Source organism: Elephas maximus, chromosome 10 (genome assembly GCF_024166365.1).
Source record: "Elephas maximus indicus isolate mEleMax1 chromosome 10, mEleMax1 primary haplotype, whole genome shotgun sequence".
NCBI classification, from domain to species: domain Eukaryota; kingdom Metazoa; phylum Chordata; class Mammalia; order Proboscidea; family Elephantidae; genus Elephas; species Elephas maximus.
Genome location: NC_064828.1, coordinates 26,199,491 through 26,214,103, shown reverse-complemented (window position 1 = coordinate 26,214,103; position 14,613 = coordinate 26,199,491). Strand labels below are relative to the sequence as shown.

Here is a 14,613-nt window from a genome sequence, read left to right as displayed (position 1 = left end):
GAGACTTGGATGGGAACAGCTGAACAGATATACTTAAACCTTGAATCCCAGGATTCTTCTGAACTCTTCGGGCCTGCAGATGTGACACACTCTCCCTTGCTTGATGACAAGAGTCTCCTGCCATCAGAGAGATACAAATCAAAACTACAATGAGATACAGCTTCACACACACTAGGATGGCTAGATAAAACACAAACAAGCAAACAACAAAACCACAGAAAGAAACAAGTGTTGGCAATGATGTGAGGAAATTGGAGCTCTTATCCATTGCTGGTGGGAATGCAAAATAGTACAGCTGTTGTGGAAAACAGTGTGACAGTTCTTCAAAAAACTAAAAAAAATTTGTTCAACAGTAGTAGCCAGGCATCATCCAGCTTTTCTGGTCTCATTGCAAAGGAGGCATTTTTTCATGGAGGAAATTAGCCACGCATTCCATATCTTCCTCCTGTTTCTGATGCTTCTTCTGGCTTTGTTGCTCCAGGTGAATAGAAACAAATCTAGAACTACCATATGACCCAGCAAGTCCACTCCTAGGTATATGCCCAATAGACTTGGAAGTAGAGACTCAGAGACTTGTACACCATTGTTCATTGCAACACTATTTACAGTAGCTAATAGATGGAAACAAACTAAATAACCATCCATAGATGAATGGATAAACAAAATGTGGTGCATACATACAAAGGAATTCTACAGAAATGAAGTCTTAATACATGATACAATATGGATGGAGCTTGAAGATATGCTGAGTGAAATAAGTCAACCACAAAAGGATAAATATTGTATGACCTCACGTATATAAAAAGACAAGAAAAGGCAAATGTACAGAGATGAAAGTTTATTAGTGCTTCCCAGTGGCAGGTGGGAGGGGAAAAGGGGGTCAGTGGTGATGGAAAAATCACATTGATTAAGGGTAGGGTTGCACAGCCGATTATTGTAATTGCTGTCAATAAGCTGTACGTTTGTAAGAATTTAAATTGGCAAAACCTGTGTGATAGACATATTTACAACAATGACAGAAAAAAAGAAAAAAAAGGCTGCTGAGGCTCCTTATGTACAACCAAAAACTTCGTGGGATTTGGTTCCTTGGTTTGGAGGTTTAGGGTCATGGTTTCATGGGTGTTCCCACTTAATTGACCTAATAACATGTTTGGTGCTTCTGTTCTACTTTCCAGTTCACTGCATAGTGCCTCGGGCCTTAAAAGCTTGCAGGCAGCCATCTAGGCACAACAATTTGTTTTTATTCACCTGGAGCAACAAAGGAAGAAGAAGCAACAGAAATAGGAGGAAGATATGGGAAGTGTGGTTAATTTTCTCCACAAACAACTGCCTCCTTTGCCATGAGATCAGAAGATCTGGATGTTGCCCAGCTACCACTGCTGAATATTTTGGTTAAAGATTCCGTAGAAGAAACTTGATCAAAAGGGGGAAAGTGAAGAACAGAATTTCAAATTCCATAGACTCCAGATTTTCTGAAGCCATGGAAGCTGGATGAACCCCTGAAAGTATTGCCCTTAGATAATCTTTAAAACTTAAACCAAAAATATCCCCCAAAGTCATCTTAAAACCGAACAATAGTTTAGCTTAACTAGTAAAAAAGGTCTGCCTTGAGTATTATGCTCTTTTGAGAACTATCTACATGGGACTAAAGTGACAAGAGCAACTTGAATGATTACGTAGGAGCCTTAAAGGGCACTGAGTTTATGTTAATGAGGGAGGAACAATTCGGAAAAGAGGATGAGAGTGGTTGTACAGCTCGAAGACTAATCAATGTCAGTGAAACATACATGCAGAAAATGTTGAATTGGTGTATGTTTTGCTGTGTATCTTCTCAACAACAGATAAATAGAATTTAGAAAAGATAGATTCATTTTTGCTTAAAGCCTTAAAGAAATCTCAAGCACATTTGTGTAATGAAATATAATTCCAGAGGAAAATCAGAATAGAATTCTGGGTATAAAGACTGGAAGGCCTGGAAGTTGATGTGGAAAGCTAAAGCCACACTGCCGAGGAAATGCAACTTGTCGAAATACATAAACTTGGTCTCTGTCTCACACACAGGGCTGATAGTTACAAGGTTGAGAATGAGGCTATCTCAAGGGGACAACTAAGGCCTGAGATTCATCAACCCATTCTCCCAAAATGCCTCTTCTAATGTACAGCCATCCAGAAATGGTTAACATTCTTTTCTGAATTTACACAAAGGTTTTAATTATACTGAGTTCCATAGCACTGTAGCACATTTTCTCTTCAACTTATTAGGTATTTACAGAAGTTCCACAAAATTATACACAATTTAAATAATTATTTTAGAAAATAAAACTAAGAAAAATTGACAAAAGTGAAAAAACATAGAAAAAAATTACTAATAGCAACACTAAACCAAAAAAACAAACCCATTGCCAGAGAGTTGATTCCAACTCCTAGCAACCCTATATGGCAGAGTAGAACTGTCCCATAGGATTTCCATGGAGGAGTGGCTGGTAGATTTGAACTGCTGACATTTTGGTTAGCAGCTGAACTCTTAGGCACTGCACACCACTAGTCCATCTAAATCAAATCATCACTAATACCATGCTGTATTTCCCCATTCCATTCCAACCTATTTATTATAATCCTACAGCTATATTTTGAAGCCCATTTTTCCCATTTAATATCCTATCTTCAGTCTTTAGTCATATTTCAGGACAATTTTTTGAAGCGATTAATACCAGTAAAGCATTTTGTCGTATATAATACCACAGTGTTCTTAACCATTTCTCTACTGGTGTATGTTTAATGTATTTACAATTTAAGACCTTTCTCCAGGGAAGAGTTTGTGATGATGGAACTTGATGGACAGAGATGGATACGAGGAATGAAGATGATATAAAGGAGAACAAATCTGGGGGGAGAGTACAAAACCAAGAAGTTGGGATCCCTATCATACTTTTATCTGTTTATGTAAGAAGACACTAGCAAGGTCCCCCAAACAACACGTGCTACAGTGACACAGAACCCTGTGTCTTAAATGAGCTCAAGGTAGCAAGAATATTTTCCAAGACCATTTATAGGGAATGAAAGATATAACAAGTTTATTTGTGTGTGTACGTATGTATGCATATACGCATATATATATATGTACATATTTACATGCATATATATGTAGAGGGTCAGTGGAAAAGAGGAAAACCCTCAATGAGATGGATTGATACTGTGGCTGCAACAAAGGGCTCAAGCATAACAATGATCATGAGGATGGCGAAGGACAGGGCAGTGTTTCATTCTGTTGAACACAGGGCCACTATGAGTCGGAACCAACTTGACAGCAAAGGGTGTGGTTTTCTGTTTTATACATAAAAAAAAAAGTGCTCTCGAGTCGTCTGCTGACCATTTGGTTAGCAGCCCTAGCACTTAGCCACTACGCCACCAGGGTTTTATACATACATACATATAAACAGATATATACGTGTATGATTTTTTTTCCTTGCAAGGTTATATATTTTTTCTGCTTACTGGTTCTGAACCAATTTTAATTTGGGGACTAGGGTCTCTCACCCCTACTCTTTTCAGATTTTGCTCCTGAAGTCTCCCGTGAGGTAGCACTCAGACGTCAAACGGAAGTCTCTTACTGCTGACCCACCTTTGGTTCCGGAAGCAAGATCTCGCCCCATTTCTGAGAGCAGAATTAGAAACAAAAAAACAAGCCTTCTGCAAAACTGTCAAGCTGAGATTTTTGAGTAAAAAAAATATTAAATATTCTGTTTTCATAAAAAAAAATGCTAGTCATAGTAAATTAGCAAAGCATATGAAGAAGCAGAAAAAATCATCCATAAACACACTACCCAGAGATTGCAGCTATGGAGTTTTGATGTACTTCCTTCCTGTATTTTCCTAATTATAACATAAATTTAGAAATAATTGTTGGGTCTTTTTCTATTAAAAAACAAACAAAATAACAATTAAACACTTAATAGTGCTGTTATTATTGTTAGGTGCCATTGAGGCGATCCTATGTACAATAGAACCAAACATTGCCCAGTCCAGCACCATCCTCACAATCGTTATTTTCTTGAGCCCATTGTTGCAGCCACTGTGTCCATCCATCTTATTCAGGGTTTTCCTCTTTTTGGCTGACCCTCTACTTTACCAAGCATGTTGTCCTTCTCCAGGGACTGATCCCTGCTGATAACGTATCCAAAGTATGTGAGATGAAGGCTCCCCATTTTTGGTTCTAAGGAGCATTCTGGCTGTACTTCTTCCAAGACAGATTTGTTCATTCTTTTGGCAGTCCATGGTATATTCAATATTCTTCACCCACACCATAATTCATAGGCATCAATTCTTCTTCAGCCTTCCTTATTTGTTGCCCAGCTTTCACATGCATATGAGGCCACTGAAAACGCCATATCATGGGTAAGGCACACCTTTGACCTTAAAGTGACATCTTTGCTTTTTAACACTTTAAAGAGGTCTTTTGCAGCAGCTTTGCCCACTGCAAATCGTCATTTGATTTCTTGACTGCTGCTTCCATAAGCATTGATTGTAGACCCAAGTAAAGTGAAATCCTTGACAACCTCAATCTTTTCCTTGTTTATCATGATGTTACTCATTCGACCAGTTGTGAGGATTTTTGTTTTCTTTCTGTTGAGGTGTAAGCCATATTGAAGGCTGTGGTCTTTGATCTTCATCAGTAAGTGCTTCAAGTCCTCTTCACCTTCAGCAAGCAAGGTTGTGCCAACTGCCTAGTGCAGGTTGTTAATGAGTCTTCCTCCAATCCCGATGCCATGTTCTTCTTTATATAGTTCAGCTTCTTGGATTATTTGCTCAGCATACAGATTGAATAAGTACGGTGAAAGGACACACAGCTGACACCCAGCTTTCCTGACTTTAAACCATGCAGTATCTGCTTGTTCTGTTTGAACAACTGCCTCTTGGTCTGTGAGCAGATTCCTCATGAGCACTATAAAGTATTGTGGGATTACATTCTTTGAAACGTTGTCCATAATTTGTTGTGATCTACATAGTTGAACACCTTCACATAGTCAATAAAACGCTTAGCATTATATTGTCTCAACTCATGAAATACACTTCAAAACCTTATTTTAAATGTCTGTAAAATATTCCATACTCTGTATGTACCATAATTCAGTTAATTAATTCTAAATTACTGGACATTTGGATTGGTATTATTTTGATCTTATTATCATTTCACTATTTTCACTAAATTTATAAATTTAGTTGGTATAGAATAACAAATTTGCAACAGTTGCTTATCACACCTAGAAACATGATATATGTCTCAATTTACTCATTTCTTTAAAAAAATATTTGAAGTAAATATTTGTAGTTTTCTCCACGCAGATCTTACCTCTTTTGGGGGAGTTTATTTTGAGATATATTACCTTTTTTTTTTTGCTATTATAAATGCATATCCTTCCTTTATAATTCTTTATTCTAATATCCTCTTTGTATAGTTACTTTAGGAGCCCTGGCGGTACAGTGGTTAAGCACTTGGCTGCTAACCAAACGGTCGGCAGTTCGAACCCATCAGCTGCTCTTCAGGAGAAAGATGTGGCAGTCTGCTTCCATAAAGACTTGCAACTTCGAAAACGTTATGGGGAAGTTCTACTCTGTCCTGTAGGGTCCAAATGAGTTGGAATTCACTTAACAGCAGTGGGTAGTTATTTTCCATCTGGCCACCATTCTAATATTTCACATTGATTCTAATCACTTTAACAACTCCAATCTGCTGTCAGGCTAATTTGCCCACACAAAGGTGTAGGGGAGTGCTGTTTTGGATAAAACGCTGAAGAGACTAGATCTCACATCTGGACTGATGTGATCAAAAAAAGAAAGCAGGTGGATTCAGGAGTGGGAAGAGAAGTGAAGAGATACATCTTCGTGGTGTGTGTGTTTGTGTATATGTGTGTAGAGGGATAGTATTGGAAATTCTAGACGTCTACTGACTGGGAAACTGGGAATTTACCTAATCAGCAAAAGATACAAACGATCCTGTTGACACCTGGGTTATTTAGGGTTTTATCTTGAATATGCCTGAGAATGTCTGGTATTTTCCTGTTTCTGTGCAATACCCAGGGGGATAGCATATTGATGCACTAAAGCTTAGTAAAAATGATTTATGTAAACCCTTGTAAGATCTCACATGCTATTTGCTTCATTTAATTTAATTCCTAAAAAGATTCCAGGAAATCTAGAAGCACATATTTGCGTCCCAATTTTCCTTAAGGCTTCTGTGTTTTTATATCACTGTATGTCCTACACACACATAAATTATGAATTCTAGGTCTTGAGAGGCTGTCTTTGAGGTAATCTCAAAGTCCTAAATAGTTTCCTGAGTGCCTCCTTCATCTCCTTATTCCTCAGACTGTAGATCAAGGGGTTGAAAAGTGGAGTCAGCACAGAATAAAACAAAGTTACAATTTTCTGGATCCCAGCTGCATTGCCTGCTGTTGGGCTCACAAACATTACCATGATGGAGCCATAAAACAGGGACACCACAGCCAGGTGGGAGCCACATGTGGAGAAGGCCTTATGTCGGCCTTCTGCTGAGGGGACCCTCAGCACTGCTCTGATTACCAGGGTGTAGGAACTGCTAATGAAGAGGAATGTGGAGAAAATGAGGACAGAGTTAAAGATGGCACAGGTGACCTCAGTGGCAGGAGCTGGCACACAGGACAGGTTCATAAGGGGTCCTGGGTCACATAGAAAGTGATCAATAGTATTGGGGCCACAAAAAGGGAGCTGAGAGATGAGATAAACTGGGAGGAGGAAACAGGTGAAGCCACACACCCAGCAGCAGGCTCCCATTCTGATGCAGCATCGGACTGTCATGATGGAGGGGTAGTGCCGGGGCCTGCAGATAGCAAGGTACCTGTCAAAGGCTATGACGGACAAGAAGAAGGTCTCAGTGGTGCCCATGGAAAAGAAGAAGTAGAACTGCAGGAAGCAACCAGAGAAAGAGATGGTTTTGGTCTCAGTGAGAAAGTTGGCTAGCATATTGGGGACTGTGGAGGTGACATACCAGATCTCCAGGAAGGAGAAATTGGCCAGCAGGATGTACATGGGGGTGTGGAGACGGTGGTCCCCCCTCACAGCACATATAGTGCACAGATTTCCAACCAGTGTCAGGACGTAGATCACAGAGAAGAGTGCAAAGAGGAAGATCTGGATCTCTGAGGTACAAGGGAATCCAAGAAGAATGAATTCACTCACAGGGTCAGAGTGATTATTCCCTTCTGGGTTTTTCATGTTTTTCCTCCAAACTGCAACGACAAGACATTGACATTTTGCAAATGACTACAGAACTTTTCTCGTTAAGATGTTCTCTGAATTTCTTAAAACTGAATTAGTTGCATAGTTTTAGATCACGCAAAGATTTTCAGCATTTTTTTCTGTCCCACTCTGATATTGAGAGGACATAAGGAACCTGTGGGTGTGGATAGTCATGACCTGTTGTCAATGTGTTAGAGTAGAACTGCTCCACAGGGTTTTCTTGGCTGTTATCTTCATGGGAGCAGATCATGAGGACTTTCTCCCACTGTGCAGCTGGGTGGGATTGAACCACTAACTTTTTAGGTTTATAGCCCAGTGCAAACTGTTTGTGTCACCCAGAGACCTGTGGGTACTTACTACAACCTCCTTATTGTGCCCATCATTGCCATCACATCCCTTTAAATATCTTCCTTTGTTGAGGGTCCCCAGCACTGCATAAAACAAGACAGATGTTCTCTTGCCATTCAGGGGCTTGCAATCTAGTTCAGAAAAATCAGCCTGAGCAAAACGTATATGAGAACATAGAGAAGTTTAAATAATTTGTGCAGTGGAAGCCCTGAGTAAATATAGAGAAGACGATATTGCAAGAACTTAGAGCCTCAAAGCAAGGTTTATTTGTTTGTTTGCTTTTTCACTATTGTACTCTTTAATAATAACACATGCATAGTTTTAGATGAGGTTCCTGTCCATATAGACTTGGCAACATTAGAAAAGGGATAAGGAAAATGACCTTTAATCAGTGATTGCCTACAGCAAGGCCGGTTCATATATTTGTGTGTCTCTTGTTTTTTAAAGACATCAATGAAAGAAATTGAGCACTATGTATTCTTATTTTCTCTCAGTATTTAAGGTCATTAGCACAATGGTCCCCTTTGTGGTTAAAAATTCACTGGTCAAGAGGATTAAGTTCAGGTAGTGTTATTTTCAATAAACATTTTATAATAAAGCTGGCATAAATGAATGAGGTACAGAATACAAACTAACATGATTCTCTTTTAACTGAAATATACCCTAAGTAGAGTGTGCAGTCCTGGTGGTGCAGTGGTTAAAGTGCTCAGCTGCTAACCAGGAGGTCAGCAGTTCAAACCCACCAGTTGCTCCATGGGAGAAAGATGTGGTAGTCAGCTTCCCTAAAGATTTATAGCCTTGGAAACCCTATATGGCAGTTCTACTCTATCCTACAGGGCTGCTATGAGGTGGAATCGATTTGAAGGTAATGGGTTTGGTTTGAGTTTGGGTTTAGAGTGTGCAGGCTTCAGTCTTTAGTTGGAATTTATGAGGTGGAGGAAAGTTCCTCACAGTGGTATTTGATATACATTTTGCCACATAGAGCAAAAATATTCACAGCATTGTATCATTGAAAGCACTCTGAAATTTGAATTACATTAGGTGAAGGTCTGTGCCTTGTCTTTATTCTCATTACTCTTTATGCACATTGTCTGAGACTCCTATGCTAGAGTTCTTTCTGGTTGACCCCTCCTACAAATGTTTTTCCAGGACCCATTCCTTGGATATTTTCTCTTTTCCAGCTGTAATCTCTGTAAGTGACCTGTCATTTAGGCCCTTGTCTGTAACATAATCCACACGAGAGCCCTGGTGGTGCGGTGATTAAGAGCTCTAGTGCTAACCAAACGGTCAGCAGTTCGAATCAACAAGCTGCTTTGGAAACCATATGGTGCAGCTCTACTCTGTCCTCTAGGGTCACCATGACTCGAAATCAACTTAACAGCAACAGGTCTGGTCTTGGTTTTGAGATGTCCTAGCCCGGATGTCACTTCTCCATCCTGGATTTTTCTACCCGACTTCTTACTCAACATCACCATTTGATATTTAACAGGCAACTTAAACATAAACATGCCCAAGACTGAGCTTTTGGCTCTTCTCACCCCAAACATGTGACTTCCTACTTCTTCTCCATCTCAAAGAATGAGACCTCCATTCACGCAGTTGTTTAGGCCACTACTTTGGCCACATCCTTTCCTTTTCTCTTAATATCTTTTATCCAAGCCATCAATAAACCCTCTAGACTTCATGTGCAAAGCATATTCAGAATCTGAACAGTTTTCACCATCTCCATAAACTATCCAGTCCTCTGTGAAATTCTCCCCTGGATCTGCTTCTATTTTTATATGTTTGGAGATTAACACCCACATAGCAGCTAGACTGATATTTAAAAAAAGAAAAAGAAATCAGATCCCATCAAGTATTTGCTCTCCATCTTTAAAATATACTTAAAACTCAGATTAGTTGAATTTTAAGTATGGCCTTGCTCCCTGCCCTGGTTTTCTACCACTCTTCATCTTACTTACCCCACTCCTGCCATGCTGTGATACTTGACTATGTCAAGTGTGGGCCATATCAAGGCCTGGAATGCTTCCACCTTCTCTCCCCATATTCATGTGCCTTAGTTTGTTACTTCACTCAGAGTTCTGGTAAAGCTCAGAGACTCAGAGAGTCTTTCCTCAACTGTTGTCTGTAATTTAATGCTCCTGTTGAAACTCAATCCCCAATCCTACTGTATTTTTTTTTCAAAGCCCTTCTCATTACCTGTCATTGCATTATATACTTTCTATGTATTTTCTGTCTTACCCACCGAAGTATAAGATGAGGATTTTGTTTTGCTCCCAGAATTTAGAACAGTGTCTGGTACAGTATAGGTGCTCAGTAAATATTTGCTGTCTCCAAAAATGAATAAGCCTTTATAGTGACCACTTAAAACAATTGCTTGTATTCGGACAAAATATTTTTAAAAAAGGTGCAAAGATTGGAATCTCTAGTTTGTTAAAAACAAAAGCAAGGCAACAAAGATTTTATTTGTTTTGGTAACATGGCTTCTGTTCAAGTGAATAGCACAATATCCATGATGGGAGGACACACAAGACAACTCAATAGAGAGATGTCTCTCCCTCTGTCTCACTTCTTCCTTTCTGACCCTTTGTCCACTGTGTTTTCTCATTGTTTGTGAGCGAAAAGCTATCTCTCTCTATTTCCATGTGTGGATTGTACTCTTCTTTGCTGTCTTTTCTCCAGGTCTCTTTTCACATCTGCTTGTCCATATCTTTAGTGACTATTTTTTATCAAATGAGTTTTTATAATTTTTTTGCTTTTATTACGTAGGTAAATAAGGGAGCTCTTTTAGTTTATCTCTCTTAAAGAAAACGTGTTTGTGGCCTGTGACTGATATTTTTTTCCTCTGTGGTTATCCACCGTACTTTTTTCCCATTGTTTTATTTATTTATTTTTTATTGTACTTTAGATGATGTTTTAGGGAGCAAACTAGTTTCTCATTTAACAGTAACTGCACATATTGTTTTACGACATTGGTTAACAACCCCACAACATGTCAACACTCTTGTCTTCTCAACCCTGGGGTCCCTATAGCCAGCTTTCCTGTCCCCTCCTGCCTTTTTGTCTTTGTCCCAGGGCTGGTGTGCCCCTTTGGTATCATTTTGTTTTATGAGCCTGTCCAATTTTGTAGCCACTGTACTTTAATAGAATTTTTTTTTCTCTTACTTTTCGCTGGATACTCAGAGTCAGGAAATCTAGTATGTGTGACTTGAATAGCGAAGTAATAAAGCATAGAATAACGTTGTCATTCCAAAATTTCTTCCTGACCGTTATGATTTTGTGGTTCAATTAACATCTCCCTGTGAGTAAATATTTTAATTTTTGTTAAATATTTTAACTCATATGCTTATAAATAAAGCGTGTATAACTGATGCTGGAAGCTTTGCTCTATAGTTGAGAATCCAACCAACTGTCGTTATGAAGAAGTTATCCCAATTTACATTTTCATATGGAGAAAATAAAATGCAGTGTTAGAGGAAAGGGAAAAAGACTTCACAAGATGTCTGAGCTGCACCTTACCTGAAGCTCTCGTGTGTGAGAATTTTAGAATTCTGTAAGGGTAGACTTCCAAATGTAGGCTGCTCTCCCCTGGAGGATGCAAGTCAGCCTCTGTCTGCTCGGCTTCCCATGTCAGCAGTGGAAAGTGTGCAGCAAAGTCAAGGACAGTGGCAATCACATCCGCACTTCTTAGGAGGCATCTAAAGGGGGGTAGTGTTTGAAGGTAACCTCACCAAGTATGGGAATGATTTGAAGCCCAAGTGGTGACTATGTTGCTTAAATAGGCTGAAAATGTGGTGGCATGCTGATATAAAAGGTGCTGAAGTCTTTCCTGATCTGAGAAGGACCTATGACATTCGTGTCTCCAAAGGAGAGGATGTAGCAGACATTTTCTGAACCCTGGCTACTGTTTCCTTGGCAGCCCATCTTGGGGGCTGGTGAATCAGAGCATGCTGTTCTTACTGCTGGTCTCCAGTTCCCCGTGCACTTTTTATTAATTGTGCCAAGATTTGTTTTTGACCCTCCTGGATTACCCAGCATCTCCCAGTGGCCTCCTCTAAGGATAGCAGTGAGAAACTTTTGGCTAGATCTCCAAAAGCAGTTCTTTAACTGAGATCTAAATTGTTTCAACCTCTATGGGAAAAGGGAAAGATGATGAGGCCTGGGTTAAGCTGAAGAATAAGTTGGCCTTAAGCCTTGGATCACAAGTGTCCATACACATTTTTATAGCAATACAGTTATGTTTTCCCACAAAAGAGATAAGATATGATTTAGGAGAGAAAATGTAAAAGCAAGGGGTTTTGCAAAGCCAAATCATATAAAGACAGAGGTTAGTTTTTGCAAATAATTTACAAAATTCTTCAGAGGCTTACCCATTTATTTCCTTCTATCCACAATTCTACGCATATACTAACCTAAGTGTGCTGTGGTAATGTTGGGATTTTTAGATCAGCACCTATTGTTATGCCAGTACTTGACCGTAAGGTATCATCGTATTTGTTTTGTGAATTTGTCCTTTCAATCCCAGTTCAGTGAGAGAAAAGTAATTCAAACATTTAAATCAGCAGTATGATTGCCCTAAGCAATAATGTGATTTTAGATGGTATAAATGGAAGCAGTGATTTAAAACAGAAAGATGATCCTGTTTGATTCTACATGGGTGAAATATAGAGCCCTACGGAAGCTCTAGTTTTCATAATCTAATAAATAAATGGGTAAAAGGCAATGGATTTGGGGGAGAACACTGAAAGGGGACTTAAAATATGGAAATTAGTAGAAGGAATGGGATATTTAAGTTGGAGAACAGGAGACTCAATTGGAACAAATGATCACTTAATGGAGGAATTGAATTTGTCCCATTTAAACCTCAAAGGACAAAATTAAGAGCAGTGAGTAAGAGTTATAGGAAGACACATGTTAGCTCAATTTAGAGAATAACTTTCTATCAGAGAAATCTGTAGTGATTGAATGAGTAAACCTTGGAAGGAGGCTACCTTCTGTCAAGGATCTGATCAAACAGAGGCTGGGGAAGTGGTAGAAGGGATGCAAGCATCAGATACAAATTTGTTTCAATTCTGAAACTCCATGATACACATCCAAGAAGTGTCAAGAGAAAATGAAAACCTAGCTGGGTAACCTCAGTGACATAAAAGAATGTTATGGAAAATATTGAGGTTAATGAGAAATTGAGGTTTTCATTAAAATGAATACAAAGGCATAGTATTTTCCAAAGGCTACTAGTTGACATCAGGACAAAGGGCCAAAGGAAAGGAAATGTTGAACTGTGGCTCGGTCAGCAAAGTTCTGGAGTTATGCCATGGGACTACAAAGAGCCCAGCTCTATTAATTGAAGAAATTGGTCTTTTATCCAGAAAAGATAAATGTGGAAAGCTTCTACTTTCTAAAGTCGAATTTGAGTGACTCTTTAGTTGGGCTAGGGATGGTTCCGCACAGATAGTCTCTGAAGTGGATACAGTTTGTTTAGTGGCTTTTCAACTCTTCCTTTTTTTTTTTTTAGATTTTAGCACCCATACTTTCTCACAAGCTCCCATTGCTGCTGTGTCACCACAAATCTGAGAACTATTTAAACTAGCTAAATTATTTTTTATCAAATTATTAGTTAAATTAATTTATGATAAAGCATTGATTTTATTTTATTATGAAGTAAATGTTTATTTTAGAAAAAATGAATAATACATAAATGTATAGGAAGAAATTGAAATCATCTATAATCCCATTTCTAGCATCATTTCTAGTTTACATTTCTAGTCTTCTCTCTGTACATATTTTAGACATTAGATAGATACATATGAAATTCTTTTTTCAAAATTGGAATCATAGTACATGGAGTTTGTAAATATTTTTTTTCAATATTATGTCATGAATCTCTTTCTGTAGAACTAAGTATTCCTTGAAGCATGATTATTCGTGGATTCATGATATTCCATTCTTATGAGTGTATTCTTTCTTATCTAATCATTTGTCTATTTGGGGGCACTTAAAATATTTTATGTAAATCTATTGGAATTTGTTATTTTTCTTAAAAAAAAATCTGTTGCCATCAAGTTGATTCCGACTCATAGAGACTCTATAGGGCAGAGTAGAACCGCCCTGTAGGGTTTCCAAGGAGTGGCTGATGGATTCAAACTCCTGACCTTTTGGTTAGCAGAGGAGTTCTTAACCACTGCACCGTAAGTGCTCCTCTTTAGAAACAGTTCTTGAAAATAGGTCATACGTATGCGTATTTGAAATATATTTGCCAGGTTTCCTGTTTTAAGTTTGTAGCTTGGTAATTTTTCATTGGTTAGGGATGACTGGAAGACAGTAGAGTAACAAGCGTAGAGAACTGGATTGTGACTCAGAGGTCTAGATTTGAACTTGGTGATATAGTAGCTGTGGGAGTGTGGTACATCACTTAACCTTTATATGCTTAGATTCCCAATGTGTAACACGGGATCAAATTATTGCTCCCACCTACATAATACAGTTATCACGAGAATGTCACGAGTTAGGAAAGCTCTCTGAATTTGTTGGACAATTTGTGAATTTGAAACTTGGTTTTGGTCCAATTTCTAGGCACTAACACATAGCTTATTGATTCTTGGCCTTTCTTCCAGAATAAAGTAGAATATTTAGCAAGTCCAAGTAAATACATTGCTTCCAACAGAGGCAGAACAAATTCATTTTGAAAAATGCGGAAGTGATTTTAGAAAACACATCCCTGTGCTCTTTCCTAGACAGTGCCTGTCTTGTGAGGGGACTAGCAGGTAGTAGAGTTATTTATTTATTTGAATTGATACCTTGTTTGCTTCCAAGTGCTTTTAAATATATTATCCCATTGGAATTTGATTTCTTTATTTGTATTATTTTTAGTGGACAATTGGGCTTTAGCTAAGCATTGCCTAGAGACCCATCTGTGAGCCTGCTTCCAGTGATGCCATGGTAATCCAGTGACATGTTGGGAGTTGTTCCCATACGGCTGAACCTCTCTTT

General features: G+C 38.6%; 1 protein-coding gene across 1 annotated transcript; it reads right to left on the bottom strand.

The window, feature by feature from the left end:
• Positions 1–6,282: 6,282 nt before the first annotated feature.
• On the bottom strand, positions 6,283–7,389 carry LOC126084473 (olfactory receptor 11H6-like). Its single transcript, XM_049899072.1, has one exon. It carries the CDS (start codon positions 7,249–7,251, stop codon positions 6,283–6,285), a length of 969 nt encoding a protein of 322 aa, XP_049755029.1. The 5' UTR covers positions 7,252–7,389.
• Positions 7,390–14,613: the final 7,224 nt, after the last annotated feature.

What these genes read in the sequence shown, in the direction of transcription:
- LOC126084473 (XM_049899072.1), bottom strand. Translation starts at nt 7,251, where the DNA reads ATGAAAAACCCAGAAGGGAATAATCACTCTGACCCTGTGAGTGAATTC.